Below are 23,247 nucleotides of genomic sequence, written 5' to 3'. Positions count from 1 at the left end.
CAGCAATGCCTCATACTGAGCATGTATGAAGCGACAGTGGAGAGGAAAACTCTCCATTAACAGGGAGGAAAACCTGCATAACTATAGTTATTCATAAAGCATAACTATAGCGATAGCTTAGGGTAACCTACGCCACTCTAACTATAAGATTTGTCAAAAAGGAGAGTTTTAAGCCTAGTCTCAAAAGTAGACAGGGTGTCTGCCTCACAGACCAAAACTAGGAGTTGGTTCCACAGGAGAGGAGCCTGATAACTAAAAGATCAGAGGTAATTAGGTCTCTGATATGTGATGGAACTTGATTATTAAGGGCTTTATATGTGAGAAGGAGAATTTTAGATTCTATTCTGAGAAAGATATTGCTGCTCCGCTTACTAGCTGACATTCTTGAGGATGTGTGATTATACGGGGCTTCTGTTGAATCTGAATTTTGCGGGAAGGCAACGGTTTAGTTGCAGTTTAATGTGAGCAGACTGCTTCATTCACCTTATCTGATTTGTTGGATTACTGTGAGTCACTGCTGATGCAGGTGAGTGTGACAGTGTGCGATGCACCAGCCGTGTTTCCGTGTGAAATCCAAAGTGAGCCAAGTGTCAAGACACGCAGCTAGTGGTTGGTACATCAGAATGTTCTACCTCAAGCAAAACACACACAAACACACACCTCCAACGATGACAAACAGTCTTGCAGTGAGTCACGCTGTGTTAAAGGTCAACGTGTCGCTGCTGTCGTCATTGTAGCGCCTGGGTTGCTCCACGCGTGCCCGACAGACCTTTTTCTCGTGTTTTGGTATGTTTGTATATTTGAACATTTTGTTTATTGAGCAGCTTTTCAGTCACATAAAAGTGGCAGCACGGTGTTGGTAGCGTTGTGCTGCGGAGCCGTTTTCTGGTTGCCAGTGCCGCTTTTAGTCATTGGCCGCTAGCTGTCTGCTCCAGTCGAAGATGCTTTCCACACATGCAGGTTTTCAGCATACAGAGATTTAAAGCGAGAACCTTATTAAAGCTGGTGTTCACAGACTGAGATTCTTCTCTGGCGATGTATCGCTACAGGTGGAGGTGCTCCCAGATGACATCTGGGTTGACTGCGGAGGACTTTAGTAGGAATTCTTTGGTTTATACATGGTATTGATGTAGGTTTGGACCTTTTTAAAGATGTCAAAATCAGATGTACTTGACCATACTGAACTGTTCGAAATAGCAACACGCTTCCAGAGCTTTTGCTGGTGTATTTCCACTATTCTGTAGGGGTGAATTATATGCCCCTGTTAGATCCTGATGGATTAGAAGGTGTTTAAGACCTGACAGAAACCAGACGCATATCGATCCGCCTAGCTCCACTCATACATCTGGGACCTCTCCATAGGAATTGCCTTTATTGAATGCTGGGCCTTATCAAAACTCCTTGCATATGATTGGATAAGCCACTTGTCTGTCATCTTTATCGACGTGCTATTTCAACCACTCACACCGAAGCTAACCCGTGACGCTAATGAGAGCGACGCAGGAAAAAAAAAAAAGAAGACAGGCGGCAAAGCGCCGCGGGTCGGAGTCGATATCGGGCCGACCGCATTGATGACTAAAGACCTCCTCATATGGTTCGCGCTAACCGCTCCGGGGTCCGCGTCTGCAGCGCCCCGGAAAACAAAACTTGCCAAATCCGGTCGGGAGAAGGGTGAAAACATGGTTTCCACCAACAAAAGCCTTCAGAGCCGTTCTCTGATGTTCTTTTAATGAAACAATATTAGGTAGATTGGACAACACGGAAGAAATAGCAGCATCAATGTTAACGCTTGCTTCCTCAACGAGCTGCCATTGCTATCAAAACAGTCTCACGTCACGGTCGCGTCTCCACTACGTCAAATGCCAGCCCTGCGTCCTAATTGGCCAGACCATAAAATTGGTTGGAGAAATCACTCTCTATGGGAGATGTCCCAGATGTATGTGAGTGGAGCTAGGCGGAGCGAGATGCGTCTGGCTTCTGTCAGGTTAGATGCAGAATAGCATTTTTGAAAATACAACACCAAGAGCAACATGAGTCAGCTGAGAACAGAAAACTAAAGCTAGAATCCACAAAGGCTCATGAAAGTTGGACAGTACCAGACTGGACATTGTTGCCTGGTTTGGAGTAAGAAAACATTGAAAGCCTAGATCCATCCTGACCGGTGTCAACGTCTGAGGTTGGGGGTGGCGTCATTGTTTGAGGTATTTCCTTGGCACAAGTTTACTATCATTTAAAGACTGCAGCCTTGTACGGTATTGATTCTGACTGCGTCCATTACTGTATGACTACAGCATATCCATCTTCTGACGGCTGCTTCCAGCAAGATAACTATCATGGCATCAAGCTGATATCATCTTACATTTAATGTTCAGCAATTATTTATTTGAAATTTGCCTTTCTGAAGGCAGACCAAGATCAGAACTCTGCATGTCCAACGCACTTTCAGGAATATCTCCTGTTAGAAATTATGACTAATTACGTTTTATTGCACAAAGCCAGTCCAAAATTAAACCGGCTTCAATTTATTTTTAGCGTTTTTGTTCAGCAACTCTTTCAACCAGATTACTTTAACCCAGTTTTGTCTGACATTACACACTCTCTGGGAGGAGAAAATCTGAGATCAGAGCTAAAAATGTCGAACTGAGTGTGCCTTTGTGGACAACTGGCTTCCTGAGGGATATTTTCAGAGCTGACACATTTGAGGTTTCACAGGCTGTGGTTGAAGATGTGCGCCTGCATCTGCTCCAGTGTGTCTGTTAGTGTGTAGATCGTGAGTGTGGTTGTGTAACAATTTTTTTGACTCTCAAAAAGCATTAACATGTCTCTTACACCATTAGGTTTATTACCCTCAGAATTGTTGGCCCTTCACAAGTGGGAACTATAGGAGAAAAAGTGAAGCACTTACTAACATTTTAGTCGCAAAGAAAGAAGGTGAATTTGTGTACTTTAAGCTTGAGCCCCTGGCTGACCATTAGCTGCTGACAGTGCTAATTTTAGCATCTGATTTGGGGCTTCTTATGGCATTTCTAATTGAAAATCTACAATATATAATCATCTGCTTCACGTTTAATATGTGAGAGTGAAAAGATTCTGTTCATATACTTGGAATATTTCAGAAGTCGACCGATACATCGGCCGGCCGATATTTGCATTCCCCCCCCCCCCCCTGTGTCGATATCGGCAGATTAGTGAATGTATTTTAGATCCATTAGTGCATTCAGCAGCCATGCCTTGAGATGACGTGTAGCGCATACATTGCCTGGATCTGGACTTTGAAAGTCTGTCCCTTTCTAACTGTGAGCGGGAGGGAACAGCGTATGTGTCTGTTTCTGTGTCTAAAATCTCACGTTTGATCTCGAGCTGGGGAGCCGTGTGTGTGTGTGTGTGTTTTTTGTTTTTCCAAGGAGAATCATGTATCCACATAAAATAATTATCAATCACTATGAACACAGCATCTAATTTTACATAAAATAATGTTCATACACTGTAGCGGTGGTCAGTGTTTTCTCTCCCTTTTCTTCGCATTGAATTAAAGAAGCTGTTTTTTTCACTGTGACACATTCATTAAGTGCTGTGACGCATGTTTTTTCTGTATACCTTTTATACTGTGGTGTGGATTATTAATATTATCCCCATAAATGATAATGATACTTTTTTTTCTTTGGCAAAAGAGCCACCTTAGAATTTTGTTGTTTCTGTCTGTGAATGACTTCCACTTCAATTTCCTTCATGTTTCGTGACATAAGTTACACATTTGTGACTTCTTGGCCTTTTCCCTCCATGTCGGCAGGTGAGTGATGCGTGTGTTTGTGTTGCAGTCGAAACCAGCTGGGCTCTCTGCCGTCATGCCTCTGTGGCTTACCTCTGAGGGTCCTTAACGCCAGCAACAACAAGTTGGTGAGCCTGCCGGAGGCCATCGGGCAGCTGCACAGCCTCATGGAGCTGGTGAGACTGACTCTCTGTGTGTTACCGTCTAGCATGGCAGGGTGCACAGCTCTCTGGACTGACCAAAACAAGGAGTCCGTAGTTGTATTTCAGCAAATTAATATCTTGAGCTCCACCTGATGTGAATTTGGTCCGGAGATTGTGTGAGACTGGAGATGCAACGATTACGCTTTCGTGGGCCGGTACCGATCTCTGTTTGTTTCTGACCTGCCGATTCAGATTTTAATCACTTCTGGTTGGAGAATAGCACGTAAAAGGAGAATACATTTACTGCAAGTTCCTTGATAGAGTTATTAGTTTTGAATCCCACAGAAAATGGAGTAAGAAGATTAGCCTCATTTATGCATCAAAGAACATGCCCCTTAACATGATCTGATTCTAATTAAGCTAGAACAGGTGCATTGATGTACATTTTGTTGGTTGAGACTGAAATTCTAGGTTTTGATGCATTAAGGGACAAATGCTAAATTTATATATCTCCCAGTAGTAAAGTGAGCTATTAAAACTGTTTTGACTTGACGGTCCTCTTGACTCTCTTCTTTACTCAGATCAACATGGAAATAAAGCCTGTATTAAACTGCTTTTCACTATACAATCTGGTTCTAAGCATTTAGCTGAAAGTACGTCTTTTCGGTCGTGCTGTAGTTAGGAATCTAACCTTGAAGGACGAACGCTTGCATAAATAGCTGTTTTTGTGCACCGCAGGACATCAGCTGTAATGAGATCACGGCTCTCCCTCGTCACATCAGCAGACTCAAAGCTCTGCGGGAACTTAACGTGCGGCGAAATCTTCTCTGCGTCCTGCCAGAAGGTGAGTTTGGTCACCGTGAAGCTCATCTGTGCAACGTTACGCTTCGGGTCCTGTTTTTTTTTTTTTTTTTTTTTTTCTGTGTGTGTTTTTAAAATGCAGCTATAATGCTAGAGGGGACGGGCTCATTTTAAACCACGGAGTCCTGTGTATACTTTGCCACACCCATCGTAGGTTCCTAAAATATCCATAACCCTCAGCGTGGCCCTAGTTTTCCAACGTCTCAGTCTGCTTGTTGACACAGGGAAGCACAACTCTCCCCAACTCATCAAGTCAGATATGTCAAAAGCATTATGCCAGTCTGCTGTTTGGCTTTGACTGAAAATGCCTCAAATGCCACACTTTATCCGGCAAGTCAGCAAACCGGAGCTGCAGACCCTCAGTCAGGAGAAAATCGAAAATGACAGCTTATTCGTTTTATTTTACTAAACTGAAGAAGTGGAAGTGTCCACACTGACATCATCCAGTGATATAAATGCCGCTTTGACATCTCGGTTAGAATTGACCCTATTTGGACAAGAGAATTAGACGCATGGTTGTATTAAGGTAAACATCCTTCGGGGATGGTGCCGTGTCATTTTAAATAGAAAAGAGGCTGTTGGCACACAGAGGAGATGGAATAAATCTGATACTGACGTTTTTTTTTTTTTTTTTTTACAGAAAAGTGGATTTTGTTCTTTTTTAAATTAGACGTTAGGGGAAATTAAGAAAGATTTTTCACATGAAGTAATCAGGCAAGCGGGGGGACACCATTTCTACAGAGATGATAGGAGCAGCAAAGAGTCTCTTGTTAGCCTCTGTGTCCTCATTAAGAACAGATAATACTCAATGCTTTCATAAAGCATGCGCCCCATTCTAGACGTTTCTGTTTTTGCTATTTTGATGCACTTAAATGTTTCAGATCATTGATCAAAATTTGTTTTCCGACAAAGATAACCTCAGTAAATACAAAAAATCAGACGACGATTAAAGGGGAAACCAGCACCCTCTGACGCCTTTCAGAATAGCTCTGTTTATGCTGACCAGTCATGTGACCCTTAGATCGCACACAGAGGCACCTCATTTCACTAGTTATGTGACGTATGGAGATGATTGGTTGCCCCAGGGCTTTTGAGGGGCGTCATAGCAAAGGGGGGTGAATACTTATATCTACATGCACAATTTCAATATTTTATTCTTTTTATGCTTTTTACAGTTCTCATTTCAATTCACTAACTTAAACTCTGTTGTGCAGATCCATCACCTAGAGATAAAAAAAAAAATCTAAGCCAAATCTAAGAAACTTTCCCTCCTAACAGTTCAGCTTGTTAACGATCAGAGATCATGTGAGGGAAAGGGTAGGATAAATTAATCTTTTTGGAGGTTTGGACTTTTGTTTCATCAGATTTTGGTCATCTGGAGTCAGAGCTGCTTCAACCAGTTAAAACCACAAAACTGACCTTCTGTTAATACACTATTAAAACCACCAAGAAACCGTTCCTTTTAACCCAGTGATAATAAGAGCGCTGATCTCACATGTTCAGAGTGACATATTGCAATTATTGGTGCCTTTTGTTTCTCAGCTCAGTTTAGTCTGCACAAAGTCTTTTACCCTCAAATGATATTTTATTGTAACAATTAGAAACCATAGGAAAGTCCCAAAAATGAAGGTATCATTAAGGTTTGTACCGAGTGCTGAAACTCAGGGACTTGTTGTTCTTGTCCGTGTAACGTGGCTGTGGCTCCTTCACAAACAGACTGAAGGAGACGGAGAGAGGCGTGCTGATAGTGGATCAGAATGATGAATGACTCCAGGCTGTTTGCCGGATGATTCATTCCCCGCGTCTCTAATGTTTGGATTTACCGTTCTGGTTTCCAAACTGGGCACTTGATCGCCCCTCTGTGTTACAACTCTCCCCTGCACAGATTGGTGAGCTTCAAACACCTTCAGCAGCCCAATCTTAGAGCCAAGCTTGTACGTCAGACTGGACGCCGGCCCCCTGACTCTGGTGGAAGTTGTTCTCAATTTAAATGTCTGCGGAGTCTCCGAGATAAGACCACCAGCGCTGTTATGATCCCAGCCGAGCTCTGGGCAGAAAAAAAACCCAAAAGCACAGTGTTAGGGAGTGAAACTCTAAAACGAAGATCAAACAGCCGAGGCGATGGGAAGATCCTCCTCGAGGCTGTAATCCTTATCCTGACACTGAGATGTTTTGATAAGTGGCACCGATCTTGGATGTGTGGATCTCCACGGCTGTCATTACTGACAGTAACCATTACAGTTTCGCTCCCCGTGTCTGACTACATGATCGTTTATACTGTATTTCATCATTTAGTGGATATTTTACCCCCTTACTGGGAGGGTTGTGTCTGCCGTCTCTGCTCCCTCCACCGTGGCTGCTTGGCTGACATTATTACCACCTGCATGTGGTTGTAATAAACAGAGCCTGTCAGCAGGAGTCTGTAATGATCTGCTCTGCAGGCAGGGTGGGCTCTGCAGCTTTACATCATGTTGCACGATGCAGCGTATGTTTCCCTCGCTTGGTTTCTGCGGTCAAACCGTCACACCAAGCTGAGGACGTTTCATACATTTATACACCCCCACATATTTTTTTAAGGATTTAGGATTTGAAACAAACAAACGATAAGAAAATGTTCCTTCAACACACTCCTGAATAGTGTTGAACATGATTATAGTAGTATTTTATGCCCAAATGAGCAATGGACAATTGAAAATGTAACATCGAATAGTGGTCTTTGAGACTCTTATTTTGAAGGAAGAAAGGAAGTAGTTCTTGCATTTCCCTGCTGTGTGGCTGTTTTGACCAATATAGTTAGGCTGACTGTCAACACCTGATTACAAAAGGATTGAGAACCCCTCTGCTGCTTTTTAAATGGTTTGTCTGGCAGCTTTTTGGATACTCAGCAGAAAGAAAGCAGTGTTGGCGGTTGGACGTGATAGAAACTACTGTTTAACCATCCGACACTGACTGTTAAAGTTGGGGTCTGCTTTGTAGATTGACATCCGTGCTAAATCAAAAGACTATCCCACCGTTTTTTGATGAGTCAATCTGGACTCCATTCATGCTATAATTTAATAAATGAATACCTTAGACTGATCTAACCTAAAGGGGATAATTCTGCTCTGTGTCCTTTAAAACGCAGCTTAAGATTCATGAAGCCTTCCTTCTTTCTCTGGAAACACAATAATGGACCATTTCCTATTTCTTTTTAAGATTGGAAATAAAAATTTTAGGACCACATTTGAATACGGTTAGCAGAAAAGCCACAATATATGAATGAGTCAAACCTGAACTGAGTTATTCTGTTCTGATTCGATACTTTTTTTATGAATTTTGTTTTCTGTTTGGGAAAATGACTAAAGGTAGGATTCTTCGGTTTTCCAATAGTGTTGCTAAAATCTAGTCTTGTTTCCATCAACCTAATATCGCCTTTCTTCTCACCTTGAAAAACAACTAGAAAATAGACTATAGAGAGGTTCCAATACCTTCACCCTTTCCTCAATATCCAATTTTTTTGAAAGGAGAAAGTCAGAATTTAAAAAATAGCACGAACTGGGCAACTATCACGAGTGTTTTCTATTAAAAACTCGCGGTTCTGCCTTTACTAGCCAGTATCAAGATTTTTCTTTAAAACTGGACCACCTGACTGAAATTGTCCAGATACAGATTTTTTTCTAACACTCAAAAACATATATTATAATTTAATAATTAAATGCACCAGAAATGTGTGCCTAGATCCTTCATATAAGTAGTAGTTTTAATGGAAATGGAAAAGAAGGGATACAATAGTATCTCATTTTATGCGTATGCATTTTTTTTATTGAACTCCTAACAAAGTGAATTTGTCTGTGGAATTTTTGCTGAAAAAAGTAATTTTTTGGTGCATTTATTTAAGAGGATAAATAAATATGGGAGTTCTCAGTATTTAAACTGTTTGTTAGAGTCAGTCAATGGGAAAAGTGGTTAATTAACTGGGGCATATAACTTTTTTCTTCTAGGACATAAAGTCTTGAGAAAAAGCATGTGGTAAATGCTACTTACATGCTTGTTTCATGGATCCCTTTAACTCGGGCCACAGAACGGGGATGGTCACGAGGAGAAAGCTATACTAGGTCATGTTGAGGGTTTGACATTAGAGGTATATTTCTGGGCCATGTAGATCATTATTATAATACTTTACAAAAATATTAACACCTTTATCAAACCACTATTTACAATGGATTTCATCTTTTCAAAATTTAAACATTATGCACAATTAATAGAAGGTTTTCTAGGTGTATTCAGTTTAATGAGCAGTTGCCTAAAAACTGCATTTTATGTCAGGAAAAAGTCCCCCAGGAACTTTTACAGGAGCAATTGTTCTGTTTGATTTGTACTTCTAAAACAGGTCTAATGGTCTCTGAATGTAACACAAATAATTCTGATATTGTTTTAGAAACTATGATGGTTTCAGACTTTCTCTGGTGAACAAACAGGATTGTTTCCACCCATCATTTGCTTAACTTTTTGGGTGCTCTCTGTTTGTGAGAGATATTGACTTTTCTGTAAAACCATAACTGAAGAGCTTTTAGATCCCAAAGTGTTCTTTGACTTCAACGTTTCTGTCTTGTGTTTGTGTCTCCTTGCAGACCTGGCCGACCTTCCTCTGGTAAAGTTCGACTTCTCATGTAACAAGGTGTCCACCATTCCGGTGTGTTACAGAAAAATGAGGCACCTCCAGTCGCTGCAGTTGGAGAACAACCCACTGCAGAGCCCACCTGCACAGGTACAAGCACAGATCGGTGCAACAGGGCTTTACAGTTCTTTTTTCCTGTCAGCTTAGGTAAACAGGACGTTGGGTCTGGTTGCTTTGTGGTATCTGTGGCAGATTGGATCTAGAAGAAAGGAAATTAGATATTGCTTTTGCATGATTTGATTTATTGGCCTAGTGGCGCCACCAGATTGTGTCTGATAAAGGCAGCAAGTTTGGACTGTCTTTATAGTCAGGGAGTTGAATTCAGTTCAGTTGAAATATATTGTGCCAGTTCACCAATAATGGACCTAAACAATAAGTCGGATTCATATACAGTCAACTCAAAGTCTTACATTACAGTTCCTAGTTATAAATCAATGTAGTCAATTCATTTTATTATGCCAGTAGGTTAAAGGTTTTCTAAGGACATTCAGCCGATTGCAGCTAGTTGAGGGTTTGAAAAGACAGAGCAGACACACAACACATAAGCAGTGATCCAGGAGTAGTGTCATTGTTTGATAAAAAGTAACGAGTTAATGACAGTAGTGGCTCAATTTGTGACTTCATCTAGGTGATAAACACAACTGAACATTTGAGCTCTGAGCCAGTGGTAAAACCCATGCCATGATAAACAGAGTCACAGGGTTAAACACAGAAAGATGGGGTGAACTGTATCGTCACTAGGAAGAAGACATGGAGCAGTATGTAGTTAACGTGCGCATAACAGCATATGCATCGGTGCGTGCAGTTTTTTTTCAGGTGGATTGCTGTTCAAGTCGAGTCAGAGTTGCCGCATAATGGCATGCATGGAAAATGGAAATATGAGGATACATGGCTTGTCAAAGAAAGCAACGCTAAGAGGCTGTCAAAGGACCCAAATTCTGCTAGGTCCGAAGTCTGCTTTTGAAATTGAAAGCTGTTCGGTCATTTCTTTATTTTACTGCCTGACATTTGCATACAAGTTTCTAACGTGAATGAATGAAGTGTTCCCAATGTGTGATGGATGCTCCTTAGTTGTTAGTATTTGTTTACTGCCGCAGAAACGAACAGACTACGGTTAACCCACCTAGCTGTGTGCAAATGATAAGTGTATGGTTAAACAACACCGCACGTTGCGTTGGGATGTTGTATAGTTGACAACTATCATACAAGCGCCTTGAACTCTTGAGTAAAAGCGCATCTTCCCTTATGAAACTTTGTTTTTCATGAATGAAAGATACTACTGTATTACTGCATTGTACTGGGCATTGCCATATTCTGGACACTAAAAAAATTGCAGTACTGCAGAGAAACTGCAGTTTTCTGCAGTTTGTTTTTCATAAGGGTGTCAAATTCTGTATTAAATCTGGCTTGCAGATTTATTTCTCATAACAGCTAATATTGACACAGCTCCTTTGGCTCACTGCTGTGTTTGGCTTAGAATAAAATGGCTTAGATAAGAGGTTTAGTTTGTTATCACTGATAATCTAGCCTACAAGTATTAATGATATAGTGGACGGTTTTTCTCGATTCTCGTCCATCATTCCATACAATTAAGATGTGTAGACTTGAGAGATTTTTCTTCTTCATTGTGAGATAAATAAAGTTCAATTAATTATTAATTATAAATATTTATTTGTTTACCACTAAATGGCCTTAATTACCATTTGAAGCCTTTGAGGCTTCAAGAAATGAACAGTTTTGCAACACATTTTCTGAGGAACTTCAAGACTTCAGCAAAGCCTCATCCTGTCATCATTAGACATATCAAGGTATTGTGGGTATGAATGACGGCTATACATTCAGGCCACTTTGTTTCATTTATTCTGATCCAGGAACAACTATGCCTCTCAGTTTTTTTAATTGAGTTTGCATTATATTGAAATTGCTTATTGGTGACATTCAGTGGTAACAGGTGGTGAATGCCACTCTGAGTGGTCTTTGACTTTGAGGAACTTGGTCCTGGAGAGTCATTTGCAGGTCCTTGAATTTGATCTAAACCAAGGTGTGGGAACTCTGCTTAGACAAGAAATTACAGACCAATGTTTAATCTTCCTTTCTTAAGTTGGGAAAAGGTTTCTTATGTAAAGGTTTAATTACAGCTACCTTGGATGATTAATTATATTTAATATAATAATATCTAGGTTATCAAAGGGACTTACCTAAATACTTTAGTTTGGGCTGGATCTGACACACAGGTTGAAGGTTTTAAAGAAGTGAATGTTTTGCCTTTCACCTCATTCTGATCAGAATCTCTGTTCTCCCTTTCTTCAGATCTGCATCAAGGGTAAAGTCCACATATTCAAGTATCTGAGCATCGAGGCGTGTCGCAGTGAGAAGATGCCCGACTCGTTGTACCTCCCCGTCATGGAGCGACTCAGTTTTACACGTCCTTCCACTGGCAGGTAAATTGTGATGGGATTGTTTTGCGGTATCATCCAGTTGGAAGGTGGTTTTTACCTCGTCCTGCTGTTTGGATCTGTAGTCTTTCCTCCTAATTTCTATTGTTACCAAACCACCAGGCCAAAAAAACAATAAACAAATTGATGTCTTACTGAGCCATGAATAGTTGTAGAGAAATAAAATTTAATAACAGTATTTGTACATAATGAAAATATTTCAACAGCAGAAAAAAATGGCATTTTGCAGACAGGAAGTTAGCAGTGATTTTGAGCAAGACCCCGGAAATTTTCTTAGCTGATACACTCTTAAATCATTAACATCAAATATCCTTGACAGGACTACCCATCTGTTGGGAAGCCTGCTCACTACTTATTCCTCCCACTGATTAAATTATTGCAATGGTTTCATCAGGCAGAGAAACCCTTATTTCTTTGATTACATAAATATTTCCAAAATGGTTGATATCTATAACTATGATACAGTAAATCTGTGTCAGTCTGGTTATGAAACGCCATAATTGTCTCACATTGTCACACAAAGACCTCGTTGGTAAAAGAACCACAGTAATATAGAGAAGTTCCAATATGACATTTATGGCCATTCTTCTGGTTTTGTGAATATCTGGCTTGCTATTTTCGATTTGTCCTTAGAAACTATGTTGAGCAACAGGATCCAGTTCTGGTTTGTAGCAAACCGGAACTGGATCAAGACCGTAACCCTCCCCGTAGTCAGTGTGAACCCGGGTAACTGTAAACAGGAGTCTCTCTGTGTATTTCCTGGAAAAAGGTTAGACCCTAAACTTTAGTGAGATTTTTTAAAAAAAACTGACATTTCCAAAATGCAGCTCATTTCATGGCAAATGGAAGTGGAAAGCTCAGACGATAAAACAGAGTGATATTGTCATAGTGCATTCAGCCTTCCTGTAATCTGCTGAGATCGCATTCCCTGTTTAAGTGAAGTGGAAACCTGAATGAACAGTCAACAATTCTCTGATAAACATGTTGAGAGTTTCTTTTGTAAAAACTTCTGTCACTATTTGGTCTTCCAATGACTCTATTGTTTATGCTACATATAGCTAACTTTAAGTCTGCACTTACAACTTCAACAACAACTCTTGTGGTTAGCGCAGCGCATGGTTAGCATGAGCGAATGCGTATGGTGTACTCACTGATCAGATAAAGGTCTGAGTTTTCCGTGGAACTCAGCAGGTTTTTTTTCTCTCAAGTGTTTCATACAAAACTTAATCTCAGACAGTGGTTCAAAAAATGTCTGGCACATTGACCAAGAAGTCCTCTAAGGATATTTCCTATCTGGCTTGCAGGCAAATTGTTGTTTTTAGTTTTGTAAAGAACCAGATAAGCAAGCATGCTAATTCTAAAGTAATGCAAACTAAAATTTGACATATTGTCCAAGCAGAAAATCAGTTGATTTCTGGGTGTGGCTAACTTTATGATATGAAAAAAAATGTATGTGTCCCTTCACTTATGGTGGTTTCCATAGTTTTTTAAAGAAAAAAACCTGTCTATTGGATCAGAATAGCTTTCTGTGATTTAAACTTTCTCAGCTTCCCAGTTTGTAGCCAAACTCAAAATTAGTCATCTGATACTGATTTGTCCTGCAGCTCCCTGCTGGCCCTAACAATCTGTCTGCTGACCTACAGGTTCAGCAAGAAGGAAAGCCAAAAACCCGTTGTCTAAGATGTTAGTTGTGTGATTAATGGTTAAAGAAACTGGGAAAGTTGAATAGATGTGAAATAAGGGGAGAAGGCTAAAACGGCTAAAATTAACATAGTAAACCTGCTGAACTATGGAAAAATAGTATAGTCAGGGGCACAGGAAAAATGTAGGAAGATGAATATGGGAACAATGGAACAATTTAAATAAGAGATTTGGATGAAAGTTCTAACAGTAGAAACATTTTGAAAGTCCTGCATTTAGATTAGATTAGATTAGATTAGATTCAACTTTATTGTCATTACACAGGTACAGGTACAAGGCAACGAAATGCAGTTTAGGTCTAACCAGAAGTGCAATAGCAGCAAGTGCAGGATAAACAAAGGTTCCATAAGTACAGGACATGGGTTTTTACTGAATAAATATAGAGATGGATACTATTATAAACAGGATTTTACTGATAGATTTGTCCTATGAATATAATATATAGATAACTAGTATTGTGAACTAATTTTACAGCTGGATATTTGTACTTATTTTCCCCCCTTTTTCCCATTGTTCTACTGCCTAATTCAGAAAAAAAACTCCTAGATCCACATATAAGTTGCAGGTGTGTCAACTGCAAATTGGCTAAAAGAAGACTGATCTGGAACCTGTGCAATTAATTTGCCTTTCTACCCCAGCAGGACAGCAATCGATCAAGACAAACTATCTCAGCACTTTATTAGCCAATAACGACACATGTGATTTATTGATTTAAAGAAACGGTCTGGAAACAGCCTTTATTAAATGCCAATTGGTTACATGTTCTCTGCTTGCGTTGCTTTTGTTCATTAAAAAGGACCCCATTGAACTAAGGGCTCCAGGACAGGTGCCCCTATTGCAAAGCAGGGCTAGGAAGCAATATGATAATGAAACAAGTAAGAATGTGTAATGAAGGGAAACTCAAAACTAAGTAGAGGGCAGTGTTCAGTAGGGAGTAAAAGAGACAGGAGTGCTTAAGAGATGAAAAACGTGTCTCAGGTTTTCTCGCCTGTCAGCTGAAAGTGAGCCCAGCTCTGAGGATGGGAAAGCGTCCATCCCCATGAAACACTTAGGTAGAAAGAAAACGTTTCTATTCTTGTACAGAGAGTGCGGTCGTGCTCAACAGAGCAGAAGCTTTCTTAAAAAGCTCCCTTTCACTTCTTGTTATCCGCCATGTTTTCCATTACCCCCTGTCCTTTTTGTTTTGTTTTTTTAGATTACAGAGTTCAAAAGGCTTGGTAGGTACAGATACATTCTGCTGCTGAAGATAGAGAAAAGATGAGAATGAGGGACTGACGCAGGACCAGAGTACATTTAGTTCTAACATATAGCACCTCTCAGGCCTTATATGTACAGGAAAAGAGAAACGATAGATACACTCTGAACCCTGGGAGGACAGTTTAATGTTACCACATGTAGTGTATTTTCATCTATTTTACTCCAAAACATTAAAAATATTAGTTCAGTGTGTTAACTGAGCTCTGATTCCAGAACAAATCAAAGCAACTCATTTTCAGAATATAAAATCACCACGGTACCGCTATGATCCTGCTAGATCATGTTGTCCAATAAATTTGATGAATGGCAGACAAGAGGAATGGTGGTCAAACCTTGGCTCATTGGGCTCTGCCTGAAATAACATCAGAAAACCCACTCCATGTGGGCACACCACCTGCAGGGAGGAACACAGAGGTGTGGGTTCCAGGCTGGGATGGAGGCCTGGGCATTCTAAAGGCCAAGACACACCACTTGCGTCCGACTCTTCACCCCAACTAGCTGCATAGAGGGTCCATCTACAGACCACCGAACTCGCGAAATGGAGTATTCACCTGAGAGTAGGCACCGGAAATTCAGCCAGCGAAAACAGGCCAGTCAGTAAATGTTAAGCTGCAGTCGCTGCGTGAATAAGCTCAAAGAAGATCACTGCTTCCCTTTCTTATGTTTGAGAGCTTCTCTCTATGTTCAGTATCTATTAATATACTCTGTATCAGCTGCGGCTGTGGTGTTTGTTTAAGTATGGCGGGTCTGATTCTAGTTCTGGAGTCGCTATTGTTATGCAAAATGTGACTCCACCCATTAGCCAATCAGAGACAGACAACCTTCTGTGGTGATGTCTTCAAGTCGACTTGCGGTGCTTGGAGCCACAACGACGCCGGTACCAGAAATTGTAGCAGTTTTAGCTATTATCTGCTATGGACACTTGCTTTTGGATCTGCTTTGCTGCTTCAAAAGTTTGTAAGGAATCGAGGCTACATTTAATAAGCTCTGGTTGAAAATGTAAAAAACGTTGACTGTTCAAAGTAAAATTTGCGCTTTAACGAGACAGTTTTAGATTACTGAAACCATGATTCTGTCTGTGAAGACACCGCAAGGAAGCATTTTCAATGCTTATATCAGCTATGCAAACCGGGACTTCAGTGGTGACATTGATTCCAGATTCGTTAAAACACGGTAGTTGATTTGTGAAACCTATATTTCATTTGTATAAAAAAGAAAATATTACTAAAATCTCATCTTTCTTGAAGCCAATATCCCATATCATTTTATCTTGTGAGCTTGATGTATTACTATCCAGAAAAAAAAGCAAAGGACCAGTCAACTGTTTATCATGTTGTTTCATAAGCTCTGTGGGAAAAAAATCCTGAACGAGAGAGAGGAGGATAAGAGAGAGGGAGAGGTAGTGTCTCCCTCTGCTCCAGTGTGTCACTCTCAGCCAGTTGCACACACTGTGTGTGTGTGTGTGTATGTCAGGTGTGTAACTTGTGTATTTGTCTGCAGCGTGGAGGACATGGAGCAGCAGAAGAAGCAGGACAGCGACTCAGGAGTCGGCAGCGACAACGGAGACAAGAGGCTGTCTGCGACCGAGGTATTTAGTGTGCTTGTGTGACATCGTGTCTGCCGGCTGTCTCTGTGATTCCGTTCTAACATGTCTGGACTTTTGCTTTAATCAGTCTGTGCCCGCTGTTCATGCTGGGATCTTTGCTAGGCTGAGAATTTCATCTGACGCTTCCTGTTTTTCTGTTTCGCACCTCTGCTTGCTCTCTAGTTGAAAGACATTGCCTCAGTTTTAGGTCTGGTGATTGCCCAGCATTGTAATGTGTACATTTAAATTCAGAAGTTGTCTGTAGCTTCAGGGTGTTATAATAGCCTGGAAAGACGTTTAAAAACCAAGCTGTTGCAATTGTTATTTAATAAAATACCTGATGTTTGATAATGCCAGGGTCTCTTTTTTCCATTTGGAAATCCGATTTTACAGAGAAAGTGAATTAAAAAAATGCATAAAAAAGAGATGATTTAATGTTGTAGTACATGACAACATCTGTATTGCTGTTTTTTGTTTTTGTCCTGCAGCCTTCAGACGAAGACAGCCTGAGTCTCAATGTGCCGATGAGCAACATTACAGAGGAGGAGGGAATCAGCAAAGACGACTCCAGCGAACACATCAGCTCCCTGACGGGTAGGAAGCACAGCAGCAATGGTAGAAAGTTCTAAATCAACATATAAATGTAACGGGTGCATAAGTGCGCACACCCTTACATTTCAACATACATTTTTTTCTTGTGCTCACACCAACCATTAATGCAAGGGGGTGTTAATTAACCTGGAATAAAGTTCTGCTTTCCAAGTAGGAGTTTTCTGACCGTATTCTGATGCTGATGCATCCTGTAGAGCACGTGTCAAACTCAAGGCCCGCGGGCCGAATCCGGCCCGTCAAAGCAAGTTTTCCAGCCCAACTCTAAAGTAGAGACATATATCCTTTATATCGTATAAAGTGACTAAAACTGTGCCTCCTGCAGTGTTGATTTTGATTTTTTTTTTTTTTAAACTGTGTAGTAACAGTATTTTGCCACTAGATGTGTCAGTTTTCCCACAACACATTAAAACAACCCAGAAATGTCCAAAAAGTGATGTAGAATGATGAGTTTAAAGTGGTTTATTTTGCAGATAAACTCTATAAACTGGGCCTAAGGGTGGTACTTTTATGTTACTTTGCATTTTTTATATTTCTATGTGAACTGAACTGAAATTATGAAATCAAAAGTATCATCTAGGCAAGTGCAACCGGCCCTTTTAATGACTTCATGAGGCCAAAGTGGCCCAATGTAGGAATGAATTTGACACCCCTGCTGTAGAGGAATCAGTCGGCAGAGTGGTACAAAAATATTTCATTACAACTTTAGACACTTTGGATTGTTTTTAGTAAAGAGCGTCACCAATAATTGGAGAAAACTGGTCAGACGGGATGACAGTAGCACCAAAAGAGCTTCAGCAATTTTCAATGAGTACTGGTTGTGTGCTACCTGTGACAACAATCTCCTGTATTCTCCATAAGTCTGGACCAAGTATCAGGGTTGCAAGACGGAATTCTTTCTCCAAAGATGACATCTCGATCTAGCTCAGTAAGCTTGTCGTCTTTGAGACAGTCTCAAAGACAACATCTAAAATCTCCCAGGATCATGTGGGAGGTTGGTCTGGCAATCCAGCACAAATACAACACTTGGCATCACCGAATGAACAGCATGCCTAGGATGAAAGGTGTTGGTGGCCGCATTATGCTCTGAAGTTATTTTTCTTTGAATGAAATGCTGTTTTTTGTCAGGGTGGATGAAGTAATGAAGATTCCAGATATCATTTTTGGTCCCAGACCTTCAGGGCTGCTGGAAAACTGAAGACGAAGAGAGATTTAATTTATTAGCAGCACAGTGAGTCCAAAGTCTAAGTCCAAGTCTACCAAATGATGACTTTATGTGCTTTTAGATGACTGGCTAGGCCAGCCCCCCAAATGATAAATAACTAAATATAAATAGCCTAAATATAATGACTGGTTTTCTCATCCTTGGCAGAAACCTTTTCCATCGAGTGTTTTTATAACTGGCTATAAGTCATTTAAATCACTGTAAAGGAATTCTGGCTTGCTCTTTTTTTTTGCAAAATTTTATTCATTCAGACACTTTGGTGGGTTTTTGAGCATGATGACCCTGTTTAAGGTCATATCACGGCATCCAAATTAGATTTAAGTCCATACTTTGACCAGGTCATCCCAATGACTTTATTAAGCCATTCATAGGTGGTTCTGCTGTTGTCCTTTAATCAGTTACCCACTGCATAACCTCAAGTGATCCGTTTCTCACCCTGGCTGGCCTCACCAGGTGCCCAGCTGATAGAATAGGTGTGATTTGCTCACATTGTGGGGAAAGGTCTTTCATGATGTGGAGCTCGGCATCGAAATCTGGGCTGGGAGCTGTAATCGAGAACAGCAGCAGTTCCCAGGACACTCGGTTTAAATAGACTTCAATCAGCCTTAATGAGGTTAAGCTGATGGAGTGTCACATTTCCTCAGCTGACGTGAGTAAGAAGTGGGCTTCTTTGGTCAGTGTCTATATTCTAACAGTTTACTAACAGTGCTTTACAGAATAAAGGCACTTATTAGCTTAATTGAGGTTTCAATCTATAAACATCAGTTATGGATGTTGATGTTTTATTCCTGCTTTTTGTTGTTGTTGCTATAATGCCTTCCAAAAGTTGTTACCTTTTATACTTTTTCTAAATTCTTGGATGTTATAGCCACAATCCTTGGTAAATCTTTTTCGAAAACATGTGATAGACCAAAATATTCCATATTTTTGAAGGGGAAGCCAAATGATTTATGATTTTCAAAAAGTCTTACTTGAAAATCTGAGAACTTTATTAATGTGTATTAAAAAGGATGCAGTGCAGCCAATTGCCTTCATAGGTCACCTAGTTAGTAGCCAGTCTTTGTGTATAATTTAATGCCAGTATAAATGTGGCTGTTCTGTTTCTGAGCTCAGGGGTTTGTTAGAGAACAAACAGCATCTTGGAGACCAAGGAACACAGCAGAGTTTAAAGCAGTTTTAAGCAATATCCAAAGCTTTGAGCATCTCACAGGGTTCTGCTCAATCCATCATCTGTACATGGAAAGTACATGGCACAATATCCCCTCACAACTTATGCATTGCAGATGCTGCATGTTGCAGTCGGACTTGTTGGCTTATCATGTTTGAAATGTTTCCAAATAGCAAACATAGAATAGAAGTGACTAGATTGGCGTAACTCTATTGCTGTGTATGATATTAATAAAAAAAAGAAATGACTGGATCGGAATGCTGGATCGGCATCAATCATCCAATATCCGATCCAGCTAATTAGTCAATATAGGAGCTCAAATACCTATCCGGGTGCATAATAAGATTGGATAAATTGGATAAGATTGGATAAACCACTTTTCTGTTGTCTTTACTGACGCGCTACCTCAACCACTCACTTCGAAACCAACATCGAAACCATCGTTTCCACTAACAAAAGCCTTCAAAGCCGTTCTCTAAAGTTCTTTTAAAGAATTAATGTTTGGTAGATTGAACAACAATGATGAAATGGCAGCATCAGTGTTACCAAGTAACCAGATTTCTCTAATGAAAACCGGGAACGTCTCTAAATTTTACTAAGTGGGCGGGAGCAGAGTCCCTGTCGGGGGGGTTAGTTTGTTTTGCCCGATCTGCTACGTTGATGGGGCTGGTAAGGCGCATTTGGCTCAGCTCCTCTACTACGTTGGGACAGCAGCAGGACAGCTGCAGGAAGCTCAGCAGCAGGAAGCTGGTGAGAGTTGATGGGATGAAGGATAGAGCTAGATCCAGGACAAGCCTGGAGTAAAAACCTGTTGGAGGCTAAAAAAGACTGTGGCAGAGGTTTCACTCTAGCAGGCCAATAACTCTACGCACACAACCAGACCTACAGTGAGATGGCTTCAAGCAATGCCTATTTATGTGTTAGAATGGCCCAGTCAAAGTCCAAATTGAGAATCTGTAACAAGACTTGAAAGTTGTTGTTCAGTCACAAGTATTGAATTAAGGCAGAGCTGAAAACAAGTGATTACCAAAGTTTCATGATTTTTTTAATCTTTTTTATATAAAGAGTTTCAAAGTCAGGTATCATTTTCCTTCCATTTAACAAAGCACTACTGCATGTTGGTATCTTACATTGGGTCCAAATAAAATACACTGAATCTTTGGTTGTCAAAGTGCACAATGTGAAATGCTTTAAGGCGAATGAATAGTTTTGCTCAACTCTGTATAGCCCTGTGGTCGGAACAAATATCAGTGTTTCTGATTGGTCAAACCCCTCTTTGTATGTGTCACTCAGTAAAGTGTTCGATCGCTTTTAAACTAAAAAAAAAAACTCAGAAAATCTCGCAAACCTTATATAAAACCTGAGCCCATTGGTTCAGAACTTGACAGATTTCATTTATTTCATTGCAGCCGACCCAACCTCCGACTCGGTGCGTCTGATAGAGGAGAGCCCTACGGAAGCCCTGAATGACCCGTTGAGCTACAGAGACTCGGCTCTCAGCACCCACTTCCTCAGCTACATCAAGGCAAGGCTTCCTCTGTAACACTGCTCGCTCTCACTCCTTGTTTTCTCTCCACAGTTGTTTGAGCACGATGTGGTAAATGGCCGCGCTCCATCAGTAACGTTCCTCTCTGATGGAAGTTATGTAAAGCTGCCATGTTGACTGAACTGGTTGCTTCAGAAGATGCTGCTCCCTCCACATTGGTTGGCAGCCCTGATAAAGATGTGAAGTCTTAAAATAAGTTGTTTTACTGCAGTAGCATGGCATCCCACTGAAAGATGATGAAAGATCAAACCTTTTATTTTAAGTACATTTACTCAGTGGGAAAATGAATCCATGTCAACAAATAACTGGGCCAGTTGTTGGCACCTCTTACAATCCAGTTTAAATAAAGGTAACTGAATCTCTTTTTAATGTATATTTAAGTTTTTAAGCTGATCAGTGTGTCAATAATGGTTTAATTAGTAACCAAAGACTTCCTGTTTTCCTGGGATATAAATATGATGTGAAACAGAGGCCAATAATAAACTATTCTCCAAAATGGGAAAGACAAGAGAACTTATCTTTCAGGTAAAGCAGGTGTTGCTCTTCTTTAAGTCAGGAAAAGGCTACAATAAAATAAAATCGTCCAAATGTACAGTGAGTGGAACAGTAAAAACGTTAAAATGACTGGAGTGGTTATAGGAGGTTTATCGGTGAAGAGAATGGAAGGGATCTCCAGAGCTCAGTGTTGAGATGGTGCTGCTTACAATAATATCAGCATTTCTTTAAGGCTTTAAACACAACTTTACACGGGGTGCCAATACATTTATAGGCACTGTAAGTTATACCCTCGAGTGCTTTTGACGTTAAGGTAAAAATCTTTTCCTGGGTTAAAGGTTATAAAATGCATGTAATCCGTGTGTTTTCATCCTCCCATTGAGATTCACATGACGGCAAGGACGGTCCTGTTTTCTACTCTTAATTAGAACCAGCAGCTTCTGATAAATGGCATCCTTTAGTTAATAATTTTTAAGCACCACTGCTCAGACTTTCTTTTACGAATGCACCCCTTGCTGGAGCCGTTTCTGACTTGGTTTTATGTTCAGACATTGGACTGAGACTTTCTGACCCATTATGTTATTGTGGAAACTCAGCTGTGGCCAAAACAGGATTTAATAAAAAACAAAGATATTTAGGCAGATTTGTGGAATTGAATCACAAGAATGGGTCAACATTTTGATTTATTTTTTGTGTTTTATTTCTATATTTCATCATCTTTGTATAAATGTTATTAAAACTCCTCACAGTTGTCCTAATCCTTTTAATAAATGGCTATAAAGAAAAGAAGAAATTTATCACAAAGAGCCTTTTGTAGGGGGTGAGATGCTGCTGACGTCTCTGAATCCTGGCCAATGGCTGATGGAGGCTGTATGTCATGTGGCAGGTGGAGCTGGTGCTGATGTATGTGTGTGTTTGTGTGTGTGTTTGTGTGTGTAGGGTCGAACGGCAGCAGACTACGAAGAGCCCCTCAGGATAGAGGAAGATCCACACTGGCAAACAGACCAAACGTAAGTTCCTCGTTGGACCTTCTCCTGTTTTAATCATTCTGTTCCAGAAAACTTGAGGAGGACGTTGTCCTTTTAGTCATCTAGAGGTAGTTTTGAAAAAAAGTTTTGGTATCACTCAGCAAATGTTTATTTCATTTGCAGTGTTTTTGGTACCTTTGGACCTTTTATAGAACCTTTTTAATATAAAAGCCAAATATTTACAACAGCTTAAGGAAAATTAACTGTAATCAATTTTTTTTTCTCTTATAGAAATGAGTGAAATGAAATGTTAGAACTCAGAATTGCCCTCTTTTGTTGGAAAACTAGATATTAAAGATGCAGTGATCAGGGATATTTCAGCTATTTTTTTAACACCTGTGTTGTTGTATAGCTCTGACTTGCCAATACCAAATTTACTGATTCAAGCTTTTCTAAAAACTAGAATTGAAGACTGCTTGAAATAGATTTTCTATCTTTCTATCTAAGCTGCCAGCCATTCCTAGTAAACTGCAGAAAATGTTCTCCCTGTCTAGCATATATATTTCAAACACCTTTTTTTTCCTGCCCTGTACTGGATATGTGGTGACTGTAACCGTGCTCTTTAGTTCTTGATTGCAATACGTGTATAAACAAGTTTCAAACTCACTTCTTATAAAAATTTTATGGGCACGCCCCTTTTGTATTTTGTTTCCAGGTCAAAGGTCACAGGTGGCACAGAGCTCCACGTTGACATGATTAATCAGCTACAGGAGGCCGTGGAGCTGCTGCAGAACCCCAGCAGGTATG

The 23,247-nt window shown here is 40.3% G+C and overlaps 1 protein-coding gene across 5 annotated transcripts in view; it reads left to right on the top strand.

The window, feature by feature from the left end:
* The window catches only part of lrch1 (leucine-rich repeats and calponin homology (CH) domain containing 1), a 104,079-nt gene that overhangs the window by 42,795 nt on the left and 38,037 nt on the right, over positions 1-23,247 (top strand). For all 5 annotated transcript variants that reach the window (XM_012853077.3, XM_012853075.3, XM_012853074.3 and 2 more), the window contains exons 3-11: positions 3,819-3,945; positions 4,651-4,756; positions 9,384-9,520; positions 11,741-11,871; positions 16,345-16,432; positions 16,918-17,023; positions 20,841-20,956; positions 22,412-22,482; positions 23,156-23,242. In XM_012853077.3, the coding sequence (XP_012708531.2) occupies positions 3,819-3,945; positions 4,651-4,756; positions 9,384-9,520; positions 11,741-11,871; positions 16,345-16,432; positions 16,918-17,023; positions 20,841-20,956; positions 22,412-22,482; positions 23,156-23,242 (969 nt within the window). The remainder of the gene's footprint in view (positions 1-3,818; positions 3,946-4,650; positions 4,757-9,383; positions 9,521-11,740; positions 11,872-16,344; positions 16,433-16,917; positions 17,024-20,840; positions 20,957-22,411; positions 22,483-23,155; positions 23,243-23,247) is intronic.

The sequence above is a fragment of the Fundulus heteroclitus genome, chromosome 7 (genome assembly GCF_011125445.2).
Source record: "Fundulus heteroclitus isolate FHET01 chromosome 7, MU-UCD_Fhet_4.1, whole genome shotgun sequence".
NCBI lineage: Eukaryota > Metazoa > Chordata > Actinopteri > Cyprinodontiformes > Fundulidae > Fundulus > Fundulus heteroclitus.
Note: the sequence above shows the minus strand (reverse complement) of the source record. Positions and strands in the feature narration are given on the sequence as shown.